Source organism: Hyla sarda, chromosome 1 (genome assembly GCF_029499605.1).
Source record: "Hyla sarda isolate aHylSar1 chromosome 1, aHylSar1.hap1, whole genome shotgun sequence".
NCBI classification, from domain to species: Eukaryota; Metazoa; Chordata; class Amphibia; order Anura; family Hylidae; genus Hyla; species Hyla sarda.
This window is the reverse complement of record NC_079189.1, coordinates 527,626,621-527,647,113: the sequence shown is the minus strand read 5'-3', so window position 1 is coordinate 527,647,113 and position 20,493 is coordinate 527,626,621. Positions and strand designations below refer to the sequence as shown.

Sequence of the window (20,493 nt, the reverse complement as noted above, 5' to 3'; positions counted from 1 at the left end):
CAGTCATTTTGCCCAAAAATCTACGGTGAAACGGAAAAAAAAATCATTGTGCGACAAAATTGAAATAAAAACGCTGTTTTGTAACTTTTGGGGGCTTCCGTTTCTACATAGTACATTTTTCGGTAAAAATGACACCTTATCTTTATTCTGTAGGTCCATACGATTAAAATGATACCCTACTTATATAGGTTTGATTTTGTCGGACTTCTGGAAAAAATCATAACTACATGCAGGAAAATTAATACGTTTAAAATTGTCATCTTCTGACCCCTATAACTTTTTTATTTTTCCGTCTCTGGGGCGGTATGAGGGCTCATTTTTTGAGCCGTGATCTGAAGTTTTTAACGGTACCATATTTGCATTGATTGGACTTATTGATCGCTTTTTATTCATTTTTAAATGATATAAAAAGTGACAAAAAATGCACTATTTTGAACTTTGGAATTTTTTTGCGCGCACGCCATTGACCGAGCGGTTTAATTAATGATATATTTTTATAATTTGGACATTTACGCACGCGGTAATATCATATATGTTTATTTTTATACACTGTGTTTTTTTTTTTTTATTGGAAAAGGGGGGTGATTCAAACTTTTAATAGGGGAGGAGTTAAATGATCTTTATTCAATTTTTTTTCACTTTTTTTGCAGTGTTATAGGTCCCATAGGGACCTATAACACTGCACACACTGATCTTCATCATTGATCACTGGTTTCTCATAGGAAACCAGTGATCGACGATTCTGCCGCATGACTGCTCATGCCTGGATCTCAGGCACTGAGCAGTCATTCGACGATCGGACAGCGAGGAGGCAGGTAGGGGCCCTCCCGCTGTCCTGTAAGCTGTTCCGGATGCCGCGATTTCGCCGCGACTATCCCGAACAGCCCACTGAGCTAGCCGGCAACTTTTAGCGCGGCTAAAGGGTTAATAGCGCGCGGCACCGCGATCGGCGCTGCGCGCTATCACTATGACGCTGGGCCCGCCGTGATATGATGCGGGGTTACTGTGTAACCCCGCGTTATATCAGGAGAGCAGGACCAAGGACGTACCGGTACGTCCTTGGTCCTTAAGGGGTTAAAGGAGCATCACATGCTTGAAACAATCTTATTTTTCCACAATTTTAAAAGGGTGCCAATAATTTTGTCCAGCCCATTTTTGGAGTTTGGTGTGACATTATGTCTAATCTGCATTTTTTCCTCCCTTTTTTGGTTTGTTCCAATACACACAAAGGGAATAAACATGTGTATAGCTAAACATGTATTACTGCAATCCTTTTCTGTGAGAAATACTTCATTTTCTAGAAAAATTTCAGGTGTGCCAACATTTACGGCCATGACTGTATGTGCAGGATACTGTACGTGTAAAGAGACCCTTAAAGGAGATCTCCTGGATAGAAAAATGTATCCTATGTCCCAGCAGTCAGACCCCCTGCGATCTTCCATACTGCACCCCGGCTTTCCACCTAAATGGGGCTTGTCGACCACACTCCCTCTGTGTTTCTCTATGGGAGAGCCGGAGCAATGCACTCTGGTATCTTTGCCTCTCCCATAGAGCTGCATGGGGGGGGCGTGTAGGTCACAGCTTCATGTAGTGGTCGACACAGCTCTTTTTATGCAGAGCCGGAGCGTCGTTACGGGAAGTCCCAGCAGTCAGACACCCCCCCCCCATTCCCCCGCGATCTGACACTTATCGCCTATCCTTAGAATAGGAGATACATTTTTCTATCCCAGAGTACTCCTTTAAAGTATAATTTTGCCACTTGATGTCTATGAGATGAGGTGGTTGGATGGTGTAGCCAGCACCTAGTTTGACATTTTTTGTCTGCTGTTAGCTTGTGTTATTCTTTCACTGTATTCTGTTTAATAAATCTGGTTTACATTACTTGTCTTGGGAGAACACAACATTTTTTACTTTTGAAATTAAGCGAGAGAGAACAAAAAATCTTCTGTAGCACAGCATGTTCAGGTAAGCCTTTGCCACGTTGCTAAGGTGATTATTGGGCATTGAAACTTTGCAAGGGAGGTTTCAGGGTCATTGTAGTCACACTTTAATTTCCCAAAATGGAGATAAATGGCAATTCAATAGAAATCCAGAGGCATAGGCAAGAAAAGATAAAAAAAAAAGCTGATGCAGTCAAAGCCAAAGTGTAATTTATTTATGGTATGATAAAACACCCCCATGCCCAGAACTTGCCATCTATGATGAATACAAAGTTATCATTCATTATTTTGGAATATCATTACTTTTGAGTATTGCTGAGAGAATGGATTTAGTAGGACTTCAGCCAAAACCATTGGCTGGATGTCCATTACTCCAAATTCTTATTGTATTTTCTCATTTCTAAGAATTAATGGTGATATGTGTTGCTGAGCAAGGCTCCCAGAGTTTTGCGTGTGGTGCCATAATTTGGTGCCGCCGTACTGTCTGCATATGCTACACTCAAGTGGGTCCAAAGATGGAAATACTTATGTACTTAAATCTCTTAAACAGCATACTAAGTATTATGGATTTATATACATTGAGGAAGAAAAATGATGTTCAATTAACTCTAAATTTGTTGAGTCAGCAACTAACATCCTTAGAAACAATATGTGAAGATGTCCTTTTCTTCACTAAAGAATAACCACAAACTATTTTCCTAAATAAATAAGCAGTGACTATAAATCATGGGACTCAGAACGGAAACTTTTGGAGACTCCTAGTATACAAACCTTTGGATCCATTGTGATCCATTAATTATTTATAGAATTTTGAATAACTTCTTTCCAATAGCTATCAATAGAGATGAGCGAATATTTTTAAAATTCGATTTGTCCGATTCGCCGACTTTTCCGAAAAAACTCTGGTTGGTCCACATTTATTTGCGGTAAAGGCTATTAAAAATGGCTATTTCTGTGCTACAGAGAGCCTCAATAGGGGTGTAGAACACTATGCCTTGCCGTAACATGCATAGGAAGTGTGCTGTGTTAGTGAAATAATACTGTTATTCAGTATGACATGCAGATTAGAGGCATCGCTATTAGAATCCCTGTCGCAGAACAGCACAGTGACAGAGCCTGGAGGTGGCATCAGTATGAGAAGACCATATGGCAGCAGAATGACACAGCCAGGAAGTGGCAACAGCCTGACGAGACCATAGGGCCTCACAATTGAAAAGATTAGAGATATTTTTAACATTTAATTTCAATATTTCAAATAGATGAACCTAAAAAGTTTTATTTAATGTGCCAGCAGCATGATGAGACCACATGGTGGCTCAGTGACACAGCCTGGAGGTGGCTTCAGCATGAGGAGATCATAATCTGGCAGAATGGCACAGCCTGGAGTTGGCGGCAGCAAGAGGAGACCATATAGTGGCTGAATGACACAGCCTGGAGTTGGCAGCAGCAAAAGGAGACCATATAATGGTTGAATGACACAGCCTGGAGGTGGCGGAAGCATGAAGAGACCATATAGTGGCTGAATGACACAGCCTGGAGTTGGCGGCAGCAAGAAGAGACCATATAGTGGCTGAATGACACCGTCTGGAATTGGCAGCAGCAAGAAGACCATATCGTGGCTGAATGACACAGCCTGGAGTTGGTGGCAGCATGAGGAGAACATATGGTTACAGAATGAGACAGCCTGGAGCTGGCATAAGCATGAGAAGAACATGTGGCGGCAGAATGAGACAGCCTGGAGCTGGCATAAGCATGAGAAGAACATGTGGCGGCAGAATGAGACAGCCTGAAGCTGGCATCAGCATGAGGAGAACATTTGGTGGTAGAATAAGACAGTTTTTATTCCTATTAGAGGTCTTTGCATCACATCAATACATGGTGGTGTAGGTGGCACACCTTTCCTTTTCTTAGATATTAAAAAATTAGGGTCCATATATTTTATCCTAAGAAAAGTTAAGTTTTACCTAATGCATATCCTCAATACTTACTTGTGGTCTGATGCAGAGGATTTTCTGTAACTGGGGAGCAGCACCGTAAATATATTTTGCACTATCCATAATTGTGAAGTGTTGTTGTGGCACCATGGTCAATCTACTCTGATGCATCAGGCATTGGAGGGTGGAAATCCTGGCTGATCCATGCCTGATTCATCTTCACAAAGGTCAGTCTTCTCCACATTTTTCATGGACAGACGAGTTATCCTTGGTGTTATTATGGCAACCGCCGCACTAAACACCCGCTCTGATAGCACACTACTGGCCAGGCAGGACAGCTTATCCAGGGCAAACCCTGCTAGTTGCGGCCACAAATCAAGTTGGCTGCCCAGAAGTCTAGTTCAAAGTGTGTTGACAGGGTCATGTCAAGGTATGCTACCACCTGCTGGTTCAGGTCCTACCCCAGGTCTACCTGCTGCTGATGAGTTGCTTCACCATGCGGGTGAAGAAAGCTACTCATCAGCGACTGTAGACTCAGGCTGCTGCTGATGGAGCTGGTACTGCTCCTGCCAACCCCCCCCCCCCCCCCCCCAGCAGCCATGGCAGTGGCAGGTGAGCGCAGAGGGCCCCCAAGTCAGACCTGCGAGAGGATGGACGATGGCGCAGATAGGCATCGGCCAACTGACAACGTAGGATGTCTTTGTAGTAGGTCAGTTTGTCCTCCCTCTCAGTGGGTGTAAAAAAGGCCCCCATTTTGTGGTGGTAGCGAGGGTCCAATAAGATAGAGAGCCAGAAGTCATCCTGCTGCTGAATGGTGACAATTCGGCGGTCACTATGCAAGCAAGTGAGCATACATGGTACCATTTGTGCAAGTGACTCAGAGGGACTCTCTGCCTCCATCTCCACTGCATACTGCCACGGTGTGTCTGGGTCTCCTGTCTCATCTTCCTCATAACCCTCTAGCTCCTCTGGCTGCTCCTGCTCCTCCTCTCTTGTCAGATGACTATACAAACCTCCCATTTCGCGAAACCTAAACTGTGCTCCACTGTCCCCCTCCTCCTCCTCTTCTAGTTCAGCCCCCACAGGGCTCATGTGGCCGAAAGAAGTAGGCGCCACGTCTCCAGTGCCCTGACCAGCCATCGTTTACAACATGTGCTGTAGGAAATGAAGCAGTGGAATGACGTTGCTTATCCCGCAATCCTGGCGACTGACTAATTAGGTGGCTTCCTCAAAGAGCCTGAGCAAACGGCAGGTGTCACGTATGAGCTGTTACTGGTTGACATAGAAGTAACACAGGAGAGTCCCCCTATCCGCTTGGATTATCAAGAAATCGGTGATGGCTTTTCTCTTTTCGTATAGTCGGTCCAACATATGAAGGGTGGAATTCCAACGTGTGGAAACGTTGCAAATCAGACTATGTTGGGGGATACATTCTGACGCTGCTGCTTAAGGAGGGTGTGCTTTGCGGTCTAAGAGTGGCTTAAGTGCATGCAACGTTTCCTTCCCATTGTTAGGATGTCTTCCAGATGGGGGGAACACTTTAGGATCCGCTTGACAACCAGATTGAACATGTGCACCATCAGGGCACATGGCTCAGGCTTCCTTGTCACAGCGCAGACAATGTGTTCTTTCCGTTGTTGGTCACCATGGTTCCCATTTCCAGTTTTCGTGGAGTAAGCCCTGATTCAATTTCTTGATGAATGACTTTTAGCAGTTCCTCCCGTGTGACTCCGTTCGCCAAGAACAGCTTGACACTGCCGTGTCCTGCATACATGGTATGCTGGAGGGGCACTGAGACTTGTCCGTGCAGTGGAGGCTGAGGACACAGTGGAGGATGAGGAGGCGGAGTTGCACACTGTCACAGGACCAACGGCCTGAGAGCATGGAGGCGACAGCGGCGCAACCTGTCCAAGTTGCTGTTGTGGCTGTGCAGGAACCACCTTTACCCAGTGGGCCATAAAGGACATGTATTGTCCCTGACTGTAGTTATAGCTCCACACGTCGGCACTGCCGTGCACAGGCTCAAGGACTGGCCCACCTTCTGTTCCACAAAATTGTGCAAGTCTGGTACTGCCTTTTTCGCAAAGAAATGACGGCTTGAGACTCCCCCACCTCAGCTCAGCACAAGCCATCAGTTCTCTGAAAGGTGCAGAGTCCACCACTTGAAAAGGGAGTGACTGCAGCACCAGCAACTTGGACAAGAGCACATTCAGCTTCTGCACCATTGAATAAGTGGGTGCATTCTGTTGTCTTATCTGATGGATTGCTAGAAGGAGCAGGAGCATCTGGAGCAACAGATGGAGGGTATGACAGACAGCTCCCATCAGCTGAGGTGGTGAAGCCTTGGCTGGCTGAAACAGGGAGCAGCATGTGGCCAGGTTAACATCCTCCGGATGCTTGATGAAAAACTGCCACACCGCCGAGTAGCTGATTTCCCCCCCCCCCAACAGTCTGCACTGCTACTGCTGCCGACTCCAGGAACCCCTATTCCACTACCTCTCGGGAAGGTAGGCTGCCACGAAGCAGGTGGTCTACGCCGGGCACACTTAGCTCCAGACTTCCCACTACTGCCACAGTGCTAACTCCCAACCATGCTCCCACCTTGCTGGCTCAGCTGCTGCCTCACGAGCAACTTGCAACCTTCTTCTCCCGATGATGATGAAGCCCCTTCTGCACTTGGCTTCCAAGTGCCATCGGCTTCATCATCATCGAGTTGTGTCTGCATGTCACTGACGTCCTCCTCAGGTTCCTCAACAGTGTCTGCTTCAGGAGCCTGGACGCTCGCAACACCACCTCCCACGCCACCCTGCACTACTTGCCCGCCTAGAGGAGGAAGTGGCGGATGTCTCCACCACTTCTTAGCTGGGCAGTAGCTGCTGACTCTCCTCTAGTAGATCGTCCTCACTAAATAGTGGAGCTGAACCCACAGCATGCAATACTTCTGTGGGGTAGGGAACAGCATAGGACAGAGGCAATGGGAGGACAGGGACTGCTCCAGGGCCATGCCAACTGAGGGTTCTGTCTGAGGAACCCACCGACTGTTGACTGGGGGTGTCAGATGTCACTTGTGATGAAGTGGATGACCGAGTTAACCAATTGATGACGGCAGATGGGTTGCTGGTCGAGACATGACAGCTAGCTGATAACGGGAGCTTAGGCCTCTCGCTGCGACTCCTGCTGTCACTCGCCCGTAGTATGCTGCAACCTCTAAATATACCGAAAAACACAGTACAATTCCTATATATAGGAGGGGGGCTAGTGTACGCTCCATACAGTACCCCTAAGGTAATTTTGTATGGACATATTAACACTGCCATTACAGAAAACATAGAAAACAACCTATATTAATTCCTGTCTTTTATATTGTATAATTTTAATTAATAAAATCTTTTGTTATTGGCATTATACTTGAGTCTGCCACAGTTCTTTATTAATATAGGTTGTTTTCTATGCTGCAACCTCTGCCTGATTAATTTAGGCCTCTGCCACTCCTCTGCACGTACTGGCACTTCTATACCTGATATACTTATACACCAGCTGAGTGCGTATATTTTACACTTATGGGAGGAGGACAATATGCTCCACTACCCTTAAAACTGTATTAGACTACAGAAACAGGTGTTTAGCTTTGTCTGGCCTTTCACAGTAACTAGGCTCAAAGTAGTTTAACAGGAAAATATATAAAGGACACCACGTAGGTTTACGTACAGTTTACACTTATGAGAGCTGGACAATACGCTCCACTACAATCTGTATAAGGCTACAAAAACAAGTGTGTAGCTTTGGCTGGCCTTTACAGTAAGTAGGCCCAAATTAGTTTAACAGGGAAATATATAAAGGAAACCACGTAGGTGTACGTACAGTTTAAACTTATGAGAGGACTATGCACTCCACTACAAACTGTATAAGGCAACAGAAACAAGGGTGTAGCTTTGGCTGGCCTTTCATAGTAACTAGGCCCAAAACCATGTGGGTGTACCTACACTTTACACTTATGAGAGCTGGACAATACGCTCAGCTTAAAACTGCATAAGGTTACAGAAACAAGGTTGTAGCATTGGCTGGCCTTTCACAGTAACTATGCCGAAATTAGTTTTTCAGGAAAAAAAAATTACACCATGTAGGTGTACATACAGTTTAAACTTATGAGAGCTGGACAATACGCTCAGCTTAAAACTGTATAAGGCTCCAGAAACAAGGGTGTAACTTTAGCTGGCCTTTCACAGTAACTAGGCCCAAATTAGTTTTTCAGGAAAGAACAACTTACACCATGTAGGTGTACATACAGTTTAAACTTATGAGAGGAGGACTAGGCGCTCCACTAAAAACTGTATAAGGCTACAGAAATTAGTTTTTCAGGGGAAAAAAAACCCTACACCATGTAGGTGTACGTACTGTTTACACTTATGAGAGCTGGACAATACGCTCCGCTTAAAACTGTATAAGGCTACAGAAACAAGGGTGTTGCTTTAGCTGGCCTTTCACAGTAACTATAAATGTAAGCAAATCCCCAGGGCCGGATGGACTACACCCAAGAGTTCTTAGAGAGGTAAGTTCAGTAATATCTGTACCCCTGTTCATGATATTTAGAGATTCTCTGGTGTCTGGTATTGTGCCAAGGGAGTGGCGCAAGGCGAATGTGGTGCCAATCTTCAAAAAGGGCTCTAGGTCTTCCCCAGGAAAATATAGACCGGTAAGTTTAACGTGCATTGTGGGTAAATTGTTTGAAGGACTTATAAGGGATTACATACAGGAATACATAGGGGATAATTGTATTATAAGTGATAGCCAGCATGGGTTTACTAAGGATAGAAGTTGTCAAACCAATCTAATTTGCTTTTATGAAGAGGTGAGTAGAAGCCTTGACAGAGGAATGGCTGTGGATATAGTGTTTCTGGATTTTGCTAAAGCATTTGATACTGTCCCTCATAGATGTTTGACAGGTAAGTTAAGGTCTTTGGGTTTGGAAATTTTAGTTTGTAACTGGATTGAACACTGGCTCATGGATCGTACCCAGAGAGTGGTGGTCAATGATTCGTACTCTGATTGGTCCCCGGTTATTAGTGGTGTACCCCAAGGTTCCCAAGGGCCCGCTGTTGTTTAATTTATTTATCAATGATATAGAGGATGGTATTAACGGCTCTGTTTCTATCTTTGCAGATGACACCAAGCTTTGTAGCACGGTACAGTCTATAGAGGATGTGCATAAGTTACAAGATGACTTGGATAGACTAAGTGTCTGGGCATCCACTTGGCAAATGAGGTTCAATGTGGATAAATGTAAAGTTATGCATCTGGGTACTAATAACCTGCATGCATCGTATGTCTTAGGGGGGATTAAACTGTCAGAGTCACTGGTAGAGAAGGATCTGGGTGTACTTGTAGATCACAGACTACAGAATAGCATGCAATGTCAGGCTGCTGCTTCCAAAGCCGGCAGGATATTGTCATGTATCAAAAGAGGCATGGACTCAAGGGACAGGGACATAATACTCCCCCTTTATAAAGCATTGGTACGGCCTCACCTGGAATATGCTGTTCAGTTTTGGGCACCTGTCCATAAAAGGGACACTGCGGAGTTGGAAAGGGTGCAGAGACGCGCGACTAAACTAATATGGGGCATGGAACATCTTAGCTATGAGGAGAGATTAAAGGAGTTAAAATTGTTTAGTCTTGAGAAGAGACGTTTAAGGGGGGATATGATAAACTTAAGTATATTAATGGCCCATACAAAAAATATGGAGAAAAACTGTTCCAGGTTAAACCCCCCCAAAGGACGAGGGGGCACTTCGTCTGGAGAAGAAAAAGTTTAGTCTCAAGGGGCGACACGCCTTCTTTACCGTGAGGACTGTGAATTTATGGAACGGTCTACCTCAGGAACTGGTCACAGCAGGAACAATTAACAGCTTTAAAACAGGATTAGATAAATTCATGGAACAAAATAACATTAATGCTTATGAAGAAATATAAAATCCCATCCCTTCCCCAATATCGCCCCACACCCCTACCCCTTAATTCCCTGGTTGAACTTGATGGACATATGTCTTTTTTCGACCGTACTAACTATGTAACTATGTAACTATGTAACTATGTAAAATTAGTTTTTCAGGGGGAAAAAAAACATACACCACTTATGTACGCACAGGTTACACTTATGAGAGGACAATAAGCTCCACTACACAACCTGTATTAGGCACTGTAATCAGGTGACTATGGCTTTTCTTTCTCACCCTAACTGACCCCTGTTAGCTTTACAGTGGTTGTACAACCAACTGCAGCAGTACAGAATCGCTGTGTAGTAGAGCCCAGTACAGTACTATTAGGCACTAATAGCTGGTTACAATGGCTTTTACTACTCTGCCTAACTGGCACCTTTAAGCTTTAGAGTTGCTGTACACCACTGCATCAGTACAGAATCGCTGTGTAGTAGAGCCCAGAACAGTACTATTAGGCGCTAATAGCAGGTGACAATGGCTTTTACTGCTCTGCCTAACTGGCCCCTATGAGCTTTAGAGTTGCTGTACACCACTGCAGCAGAACAGAATCGCTGTGTAGTAGAGCCCAGTACAGTACTATTAGGAACTAATAGCGGGTGACAATGGCTTTTACTGCTCTGCCTAACTGACCCCTATGAGCTTTAGAGTTGCTGTACACCACTGCAGCAGTGGATTCGCTGTGTATTACACCCAAAAGTGTACTTTCTCTCTCTCTCTCTGTCAGTGCTTTTATGCAGAGATTTGGCTTGTGGTGAATTGCTGCTGTGAAGCAGTTTTTCTGTGCAACGCTCTCTCTGCAGTGTAACACTCTCTCTGAAATAAAACGCTGATATGACAGGCCGCAATATGGCTGCCGATTATATAGGGCTGTGACATCACAGATGTGGCTGGCTGCTGATAAGCTGCATGCTGCATGTGATTCATGGTCATCCCGCCTACCCGCCTTCTCAGAGTTCCTTGCCCCATTTCCTCACATGTGGATCTGCCATTTTAGATGCCCTGGGGCCTGGACCGCACTAAATGGAGTTTAATGAAGCAATTCATGCAATCGAATCGCGGAGATACCGTATATACTCGAGTATAAGCAAAGTTTTTCAGCACGATTTTTCGTGCTGAAAACACCCCCCTCGGCTTATACTCGAGTGAACTCTCCACCCGCAGTGATCTTCAACCTGCGGACCTCCAGAGGTTTCAAAACTACAACTCCCAGCAAGCCCGGGCAGCCATCAGCTGTCCGGGCTTGCTGGGAGTTGTAGTTTTGAAACCTCCGGAGGTCCGCAGGTTGAAGACCACTGCGGCCTTCGACATCATCCAGCCCCCTCTCACCCCCTTTAGTTCTGTATCGTACTCGTCTCTGCTCTAGGCGCTGGTCCGGTGCTGCAGGACTGTCCGGAGAGGAGGTCGTCCGGTGGGATAGTGATTCCGGGCTGCTATCTTCACCGGGGAGGCCTCTTCTAAGCGCTTCGGGCCCGGCCCCAGAATAGTCACGTTGCCTTGACGACGACGCAGAGGTACGTTCATTACCAACGTTCTTCTGCGTCATCATCAAGGCAACGCCTCTATTCTGGGCCCGAAGCGCGGAGAAGAGGCGTCCCCCGTGAAGATAGCAGCCCGGAACCACGATCCCACCAGACAACAGTCCTGCGGACCAGAGTCGAGCGGAGGCGAGTACTGTACAGAACTAAAGGGGGTGAGGGGGGGCTGGATGATGTCGAAGGCCACAGCGGTCTTCAACCTGCGGACCTCCAGAGGTTTCAAAACTACAACTCTCAGCAAGCCCGGACAGCCGATGGCTGCCCGGGCTTGCTGGGAGTTGTAGTTTTGAAACCTCTGGAGGTCCGCAGGTTGAAGACCACTGAGGGCGGATGATGACAAGAGGATGATGAAGGGGGGGTGTGGGATGATGACAAGAGGATGATGAAGGGGGGTGTGGGATGATGAAGGGGGGTGGGGATGATGACAAGGGGATGATGAAGGGGGGGTGTGGGATGATTACAAGGGGATGATGAAGAGGGGTGGGGATGATGACAAGGGGATGATGAAGGGGGGGTGTGGGATGATGACAAGGGGATGATGAAGGGGGGTGGGGATGATGACAAGGGGATGATGAAGGGGGGGTGTGGGATGATGACAAGGGGATGATGACAGGTGATGATGATGAGGGTCTGGATGATGACAGGCGGTGATGATGATGAGGATGTTAATGACGGGGGTCTGGATGATGACAGGGGGGGATAATGTATTTCCCACCCTAGGCTTATACTCGAGTCAATAACTTTTCCTGGGATTTTGGATTGAAATTAGGGGCCTCGGCTTATACTCGGGTCGGCTTATACTCGAGTATATACGGTATTCAGATTTGTTGCAAAGTGAATATTTCCTGAAATTCGTAATGAATTCTGATTTGTCAGATTCGATTAGCTAATCCCTAGCTATAAAGTGTAACCGCAACATTAGGTGTTCCCAATGTGTGTTTTCCAATCTTGCATCAAAATTAGCCAAAAAATTAAATATCTATAGCCACTCTCATCTTCCAAGGTGCATGAAGTGAATGCCATCAGTTGTTCTTCCACTGTACATAATGACTAAGAAGGAGATTTATCAAGCTCCGTAGTAGTTTTTTTTTGCTAAAAAGTCGCACATACTTGCGCACGTGCGACTTTTCTATTCATGCTGCGACTTTTTGATTTTTGCTTGTTCCAAAGTACATTTCTGAAATCTGCTCGTGTAGTAACTTTTTTTTTTTTTTTTTTTTACTTTGCAGTGGTCATGTATTTATCAAATGCGATAGTCGTTATTTATAAAGAAAAAAAATTTGCATCTCCATTTAAAAGGTCACATATGTATTCCAGGTCCAACAAGGCTCACAGAAAGTGCATACGTCTGCGTTAAAGGAAATTAACACCCACTTTAACAACTGTTCTTGTTCTGCATCATGAAACAAAGCTACTACATTAATGTTAATGTTAATTATAGAAAAAATGTATTATATTACTAATAACTCTATTAATTTTAAGGTTGAAAATACACATTGCACACCTTGTTAATTTTAGGACATGTACATGCTGGCGTACCCACTAAATTTTAAAATTAATGATGTGTTAAAATAGAATAAGGCACAAAATAATTGTGTAAGAATTTTTGCAGACTACGTAAATAACCCATATGTGGCACTAAAATTTTTCCTTACTAAAAAAGAAACATCCATAGTAATACAGCTTCATGCACATTTATTTATTTTTTTTATTTTTTTGTGGCTCCACTATTGTGCCGGTTGGTGCTGCGCTGTATTCCTTCCTAGCGTAAAATCTGGCCTCAGCGCAGTGACGCAAGACTCCACCCACCAATGTCACAAACTGCGGGATCAAAATTACACAAAAAAGCCTCCAGAGTACGGATATTCATGGAGCAGCATAGTATGTTTTTTATATTTTTTAATTTCTGAGGAGGGTGGATGGGTTGTTGCAGGATAGTTGGAGTGCAGCTATTTGGTGCCAGGCAGGCTAGTTAGGGTGTCACCCGCTGCAGTACAGCCCCCTCCCCGTCACTCTCTAGCCACACTACTGGTAATAAAGGGTAGATAAAGAACTTCGGCTATTAACCCCTTAAGGACCGGGGTTTTTTCCGTTTTTGCATTTTCGTTTTTTGCTCCTTGCCTTTAAAAAATCATAACTCTTTCAATTTTGCACCTAAAAATCCATATGATGGCTTATTTTTTGCGCCACCAATTCTAATTTGTAATGACGTCAGTCATTTTGCCCAAAAATCTACGGTGAAACGGAAAAAAAAATCATTGTGCGACAAAATTGAAGAAAAAACGCAGTTTTGTAACTTTTGGGGGCTTCCGTTTCTACGTAGTACATTTTTCGGTAAAAATGACACCTTATCTTTATTCTGTAGGTCCATACGATTAAAATGATACCCTACTTATATAGATTTGATTTTTTAAGACTTCTGGAAAAAATCATAACTACATGCAGGAAAATTAATACGTTTAAAATTGTCATCTTCTGACCCCTATAACTTTTTTATTTTTCCGTGTATGGGGCGGTATGAGGGCTCATTTTTTGCGCCGTGATCTGAAGTTTTTAACGGTACAATTTTTGCATTGATAGGACTTATTGATCGCTTTTTATTCATTTTTAAATGATATAAAAAGTGACCAAAAAAGCACTATTTTGGACTTTGGAATTTTTTTGCGCGCACGCCATTGACCGAGCGGTTTAATTAATGATATATTTTTATAATTCGGACATTTCCGCACGCGGTGATACCATATATGTTCATTTTTCTTTTTATTTACACTGTGTTTTTTTTTTTATTGGAAAAGGGGGGTGATTCAAACTTTTAATAGGGGAGGAGTTAAATGATATTTATTCACTTTTTTTTTTCACTTTTTTTTTGCAGTGTTATAGGTCCCATAGGGACCTATAACGCTGCACACACTGATCTTCTATGCTGATCACTGGTTTCTCATAAGAAACCAGTGATCAACGATTCTGCCGCATGACTGCTCATGCCTGGATCTCAGGCACTGAGCAGTCATTCGGCGATCGGACAGCGAGGAGGCAGGTAGGGGCCCTCCCGCTGTCCTGTCAGCTGTTCGGGATGCCGCGATTAGCCGCGGCTATCCCGAACAGCCCGACTGAGCTAGCCGGCCACTTTCGGTTTCACTTTTAGCCGCGCGGCTCAGCTCTGAGCGCGCGGCTAAAGGGTTAATAGCGCGCGGTGCCGCGATCGGCACTGCGCGCTATTAGAGGCGGGTCCCGGCTTCACTATGACGCCGGGCCCGCCGCGATATGACGCGGGGTTACTGTGTAACCCCGCGTTATATCAGGAGAGCAGGACCAAGGGCGTACCTGTACGCCCTTGGTCCTTAAGGGGTTAACATAAGGGAAAACTTGTCCAAACTGCTTTAAAAAATGCTATTAATTTATCAAGGTCGTGCGACTATTTGATAAATAGGTCGCATGTAAGCAAAAGTAAGTAAAAAAAAAAATTGTCATATAAAAGCCATACGTTTGAAAAGAATGATAAATCTCCTTCTAAAAAATTATTTGAAATCCATCACTAGCTTTCAGATATAGATACTATTAGAAGTCTATGCAGAAAAATTTACGAATCTCTCAACCGGCCTGGTAGGAGAGTACAATGCAGCCCACTCCTCCGATCGTAGGGGGTTTCAAGAGTGAGACATAAAGGTGTGCCCTTAACCTAAAAGGGTTATCCGGTGAATTTTTTTTCGTTTTTTTAAACATGCCAAACAGCAAAAAGAACTATACTTACCAGTAGCCTCTAGTATTGCTGATCTGGTGTCCGCCGTGCTCCACTTCCTGCTGCTGGGGCTCAATATGTCAGAGTGCCACTTAGCTAATCATTGGCTGAGGCGGGACACCTCTGCGGCCACCAATTGGTTGAGCAACATATTGAGCCCCAGCACGAGGAAGTGGAGCACGGTAGACACCAGAGCAGCGATACCAGAGGCTATGGTGACAGAGCGAGAGGTAAGTATAGTGTTTTTCTTTGTTTGTTTTTTGGCAGCCTGGGCCTGTTTTTTTTATTTTTTTTTTATTTTTGTTGGATAACCCCTTTAATTTTCACATGGCGCTGGTAAGTTGTTTAAATTTTGATGTCTTAAAGAAAAACATAATGGAGCTGAGGGTAAGAAACACTTTTATTCGTATTGATCCAATTTTGCAGAACTATTATTAATGTTATCAGCATTATTCCATGCAGACAAGATGTTCTTCCCTTCCAAGGAAGCTTTTTTAATGCTGGTCCTGTTGGCCAATTCCCCGATGACTGTGCCCTGGTGCCAGTTATTTGAAACACGTCCCAGTTGATGTCTCTATCTCTGTCTTTTTTTTTATTACTGGACATTACTAGATTCGATTATGAACATCAATTCCTTTCCTTTAGGCGGTTTAAGTTAATAAATATTGAAGTTGACTACATAAAATGCAAACAAGTATTTTATAATCAAATTTAGCTGTCATTTTATGACGGGGAACAATTTCCTGAACTGTTCTTCAACATCAGTCTTTATAGGATTAGACATACAGTAGATGCAAGCAGCATCAATCTCTAGGAATAATGTGAAAAATTAGAAAATATGCTATGTAACAGGAAAAATATATACATTATGCCCACGCTATAGGAGGTTGCCTACTATCTCACATGTTTTATGAAGATCTATGAAAAGCAACCCCCCACCTAACCACACAATAAAGAAAGCCAGAAGAAATGCCATAGCAGATAAAAGGCTCCCTTCATGAGCAAACACAGCAATGTGGGATTCAATCACTGGGATTGGTGATGGATTATTACACAAATCTCCGCTCAGATGACATTTCTCAGAATACCAATTGTGTTTGACAATTCTATCATGTCAGTCATGTTTCCAGGCTAAGCTCCGCAGACATGGAAGAAGATAAAGAAAGACTGTCTTCATTAATGTGAATATAAGAAAGTCAAGATAAGTAGTGTAATACCGATCTTTATCCAGTCAGGTTTATTAGAGTTATGGCAGACAAATTTTTTCCTTCTGCCATTTTATAACTAACACAATGTCATCGACATTTCAAACGCTAGGAGCCATTATTATGTCTCTGTAAAGTAAGCAACGTGGCTAGAGTAAGACTTAAAAGTGTACCTGTCGTTAGCAAAAACTTTTTATATAATGTACTAATGTATATTACAAATAAATATATACCATTATATGTTTATTTGTAATATACATTGGCTAAAAATGTGTATATTTTTGTCCCTGAAGCTATTTCCTGTGTGTCTATGTGGGGAGACCAAATAGAGGAAGTGTGGGTGGACAAGCAGGTCTCTTGCCTTGTCAATAATCCTGCTGTGTGAGCCGGAAGCTTGTCATAGAGCCTCAGTGTACAGAGCCCTGCTTGTCCTCAGTGTACAGAGCCCGGCTTGTCCTCAGTGTACAGAGCCCTGCTTGTCCTCAGTGCACAGAGCCCTGCTTGTCCTCAGTGCACAGAGCCCCGCTTGTCCTCAGTGTACAGAGCCCTGCTTGTTCTCAGTGCACAGAGCCCTGCTTGTCCTCAGTGTACTGAACCCCGCTTGTCCTCAGTGTACAGAGCCCTGCTTGTTCTCAGTGCACAGAGCCCTGCTTGTCCTCAGTGCACAGAGCCCTGCTTGTCCTCAGTTCACAGAGCCCTGCTTGTCCTCAGTGCAGAGCCCTGCTTTTCCTCAGTATACAGAGCCCTGCTTGTCCTCAGTGCACAGAGCCCTGCTTGTTCTCACTGCACAGAGCCCTGCTTGTTCTCAGTGTACAGAGCCCTGCTTGTCCTCAGTGTATAGAGCCCTGCTTGTCCTCAGTGTACAGAGCCCTGCTTGTCCTCAGTGCACAGAGCCCTTCTTGTCCTCAGTGCACAGAGCCTTGCTTGTCCTCAGTGCAGAGCCCTGCTTTTCCTCAGTATACAGAGCCCTGTTTGTCCTCAGTGCACAGAGCCCTGCTTGTTCTCAGTGTACAGAGCCCTGCTTATCCTCAGTGCACAGAGCCCTGCTTGTTCTCAGTGCACAGAGCCCTGCTTTTCCATCCACACTTCCTGTATTTGGTCTCCTCACAGACACAAACAAGCAATAGCTGCAGGGACAAAAATATACACACTTTTAACCTATGTATATTACAAATATACATAGAATGTTACTACATTATATAAAAAGTTTTTGGTAATGACAGGAACACTTTAACAGAGTATTCTATTCAGAAACATTTATCACCTATCTAGTGGATAAGTAAGAAATGATTGGTGGGCATCCTTACCGACTGCCATAATGGGAGACCTTGGCCCTACTACTGTTGAATCTAAAGGCTCTAGTTTAGACCAGTGTTTCCCCACACTAGTTGGGAAACACCGGCTTAGGTCTCATGCACATGCAGGGATCCTAAATACAGCATAGACTACTACAAACCTATAAAATACTGTATCTTAGTGTAGTTTATGTACTAAGTATAATATGTTATAGGTATTGACAGCTTACGTAAAAATACGAACTTTGGACTATGACCCTTGGTCAAGTTCACATCAGCGTTGTGCTCTGTTAAGAGGAACTCCGCTGGCTAAGTCCATTAAAACTACTGTACTTGAGTGGAGAAAAAAATACAGCAAATAGCAATTTTTTTTCAATGCTTAAAGGGGTGAACTCCACCCCCAGACATCTTATCCCCTATCTAAAGCATAGGGGATAAGATGTCTGATTGCGGGGGTCCCGCTGCTGGGAACCACCGCAATCTCTCCTGCAGCACCCTCTGTCATCTGGTGCACGGAGCGAAGTTAGACTTCCCTCCATGCAGCAGATGACTTGGGGAGCTGCAGGAGAGATCACAGAGGTTCCCAGCGGTGGGACCCCTGCGATCAGACATCTTATCCCCTATCCAAAGGATGTCTAGGGGCAGTACCCCTTTAACTTCGGTGATACAATGCACACCTCAGAGAAACTCGACTGACCCCGTTTAAAGTCAAAGTGACCCAGCAGGACCCCATTGACAGGAAATCAATTAGGGTCCGTTAAGCGGAAGACAAAAAAAATCCCAAATGGAATGGAGTACAATGCTGATGTGAACTTAGCCTAAACTGATACCCACTGTTAAAGGGGTACTCCAGTGAAAAACAATATGTTTTAAATCAACTGGTGCAAGAAAGTTAAACCGATTTGTAAATTACTTATATTTAAAAATCTTTATCCTTCCAGTAGTTATTAGCTCCTGTATGCCCCACAGGAAGTTCTTCTCTTTTTAAATTTCTTTTCTGTCTGACCACAGTGCTCTCTGCTGACATCTCTGTCTGTCTCAGGAACTGTTAAGAGCAGAATAGGTTTGCAATGAGGATTTGCTCCTGCTCTTGACAGTTCCTGAGACAGACAGAGGTGTCAGCAGAGAGCACTATGGTCAGACAGAAAATAAATTTAAAAAGAATAGAACTTCCTCTGGTGCATACAGCAGCTGATAAGTACTGGAAGGGTAAAGATTTTTAAACGATTTTTAACGTTCTGGCACCAGTTGATTTAAAAAAATTGTTTTTCACCGAGTACCCCTGAGTACCAAAAACATAATGCATAATGTTGTTCAACAGATATAGAGGTATTTACTTAAAGGGTTATTCCGGCTTTATACATTTTATTCCCTATCTAAAGGATAGGGGATAAGATGTCTGATCATGGGGGGCCCGCCGATGGGACCTCCCGTGATCTCCCTGCCGCACCCACATTATGTGCGGAGCTGCGTCTCCAAGCTTAGAAACCTGAAGTTTTCGGGACTGGAGACGTGATGTACACCACGCCCCCATTTTGACATCATGTCACGTCCCTTCCCTTCATGGCCATTACTCCCCCTCCCATAGACATGAAGGGAGGGCGCGTGACATCACGTTACGTCACGTCTCCAGTTCCGGAAACTTCCGATTTCTGAGCCTGGAGATGCAGCTCTGCACATAATTTGGGTGCTGCAGGGAGATTGTGTGGGGGTCCCAGCGGCGGGCCCCCACAATCAGACAACTTATACCCTATCCTTTTAATAGGGGATAAAATGTCTAAAGCCGGAATACCCCTTTAATTTAACTTTTCTTATCGAAACCCACTATCCCTTCTTGTCTAGGTTTAAATTTTTTTACCTTTATTCTTCCACCATCAATGGGCCCGTTTTCTTTCATGATGCACAGATTTGTACATATTCATACAATCACAAAGATTGGGGCATGGATCTATGCATTCCATATTTGATGGAGACACCATTTAATAACACATGGCCTATAGGAGGTACAGCTAGGAAGAACACCTTTTTTACTGCATATCAGACACTTATGGAACATAAAAGGGGAACTCCGGTACATACAGTAAGTACTCATCCCCTCTCCACAGGATCCTGTGAATAGGGGATAAGTACTTATTTACCAGAGTTCCCCTTTAAGGGAGCAAATAGTATATTATTCCTTTGACTGCTTATGGTTCATGTGACCATTGTGAAGTAAAGTGTACTTTATGACAGTAGGGGAAGAGGCATTGTTACCTGTTGAGGAATATACTGCTGACATCATCATGACTGATGGGTGGTTTCTTTGAGCTTGCAGCCATCCTCAAGGGCCGGAGGAAACAGTTCACAAGGATATAAAGCTGATGAACGTATTCTGCCTCTGCCTCCACCATGTTGAATACTATTTGATTCCGCTTCCTCATACTTTCTGCATGAGGAGAACATATATAATCTTGCACGATTGTCTTCCATTTTCTTCTACAAAGCCAACCACGCATGAAACTTTGGACCTGGATAAACATAAATACACAACCCTAAAGTGTAGACAAATGTTTCAACAAGTGTGACAACTTCAGCAGGACCGACTGTCCAAATCATATGGGCGACTCCCAACTCTCCCTTTTGTTCTCAGAGTGATAAGCCACTGCTAGAGCTGTCTGGCAGCAGCTTACCACTGAGAACATATGACCGCTTCACCATATGAAATGTTCTTGTGATGGGGAGAGCTAGATGTCAGCCAAAACAATGTCCAGCCAACAGCTATTAAAAATGGATGGCCATTATTATTTGGGTTACAAGTAGTATTTTGGTCAGTATTTTTAGCCAAAACTAGGAGAATGTCCAAAACAAAC

General features: G+C 44.2%; 1 protein-coding gene across 3 annotated transcripts in view; it reads right to left on the bottom strand.

The window, feature by feature from the left end:
- Nucleotides 1-20,493, bottom strand: part of RASGRF2 (Ras protein specific guanine nucleotide releasing factor 2) — a 318,216-nt gene that overhangs the window by 152,411 nt on the left and 145,312 nt on the right. For all 3 annotated transcript variants that reach the window (XM_056539370.1, XM_056539363.1, XM_056539353.1), the window contains exon 5: nt 19,898-20,151. In XM_056539370.1, the coding sequence (XP_056395345.1) occupies nt 19,898-20,151 (254 nt within the window). The remainder of the gene's footprint in view (nt 1-19,897; nt 20,152-20,493) is intronic.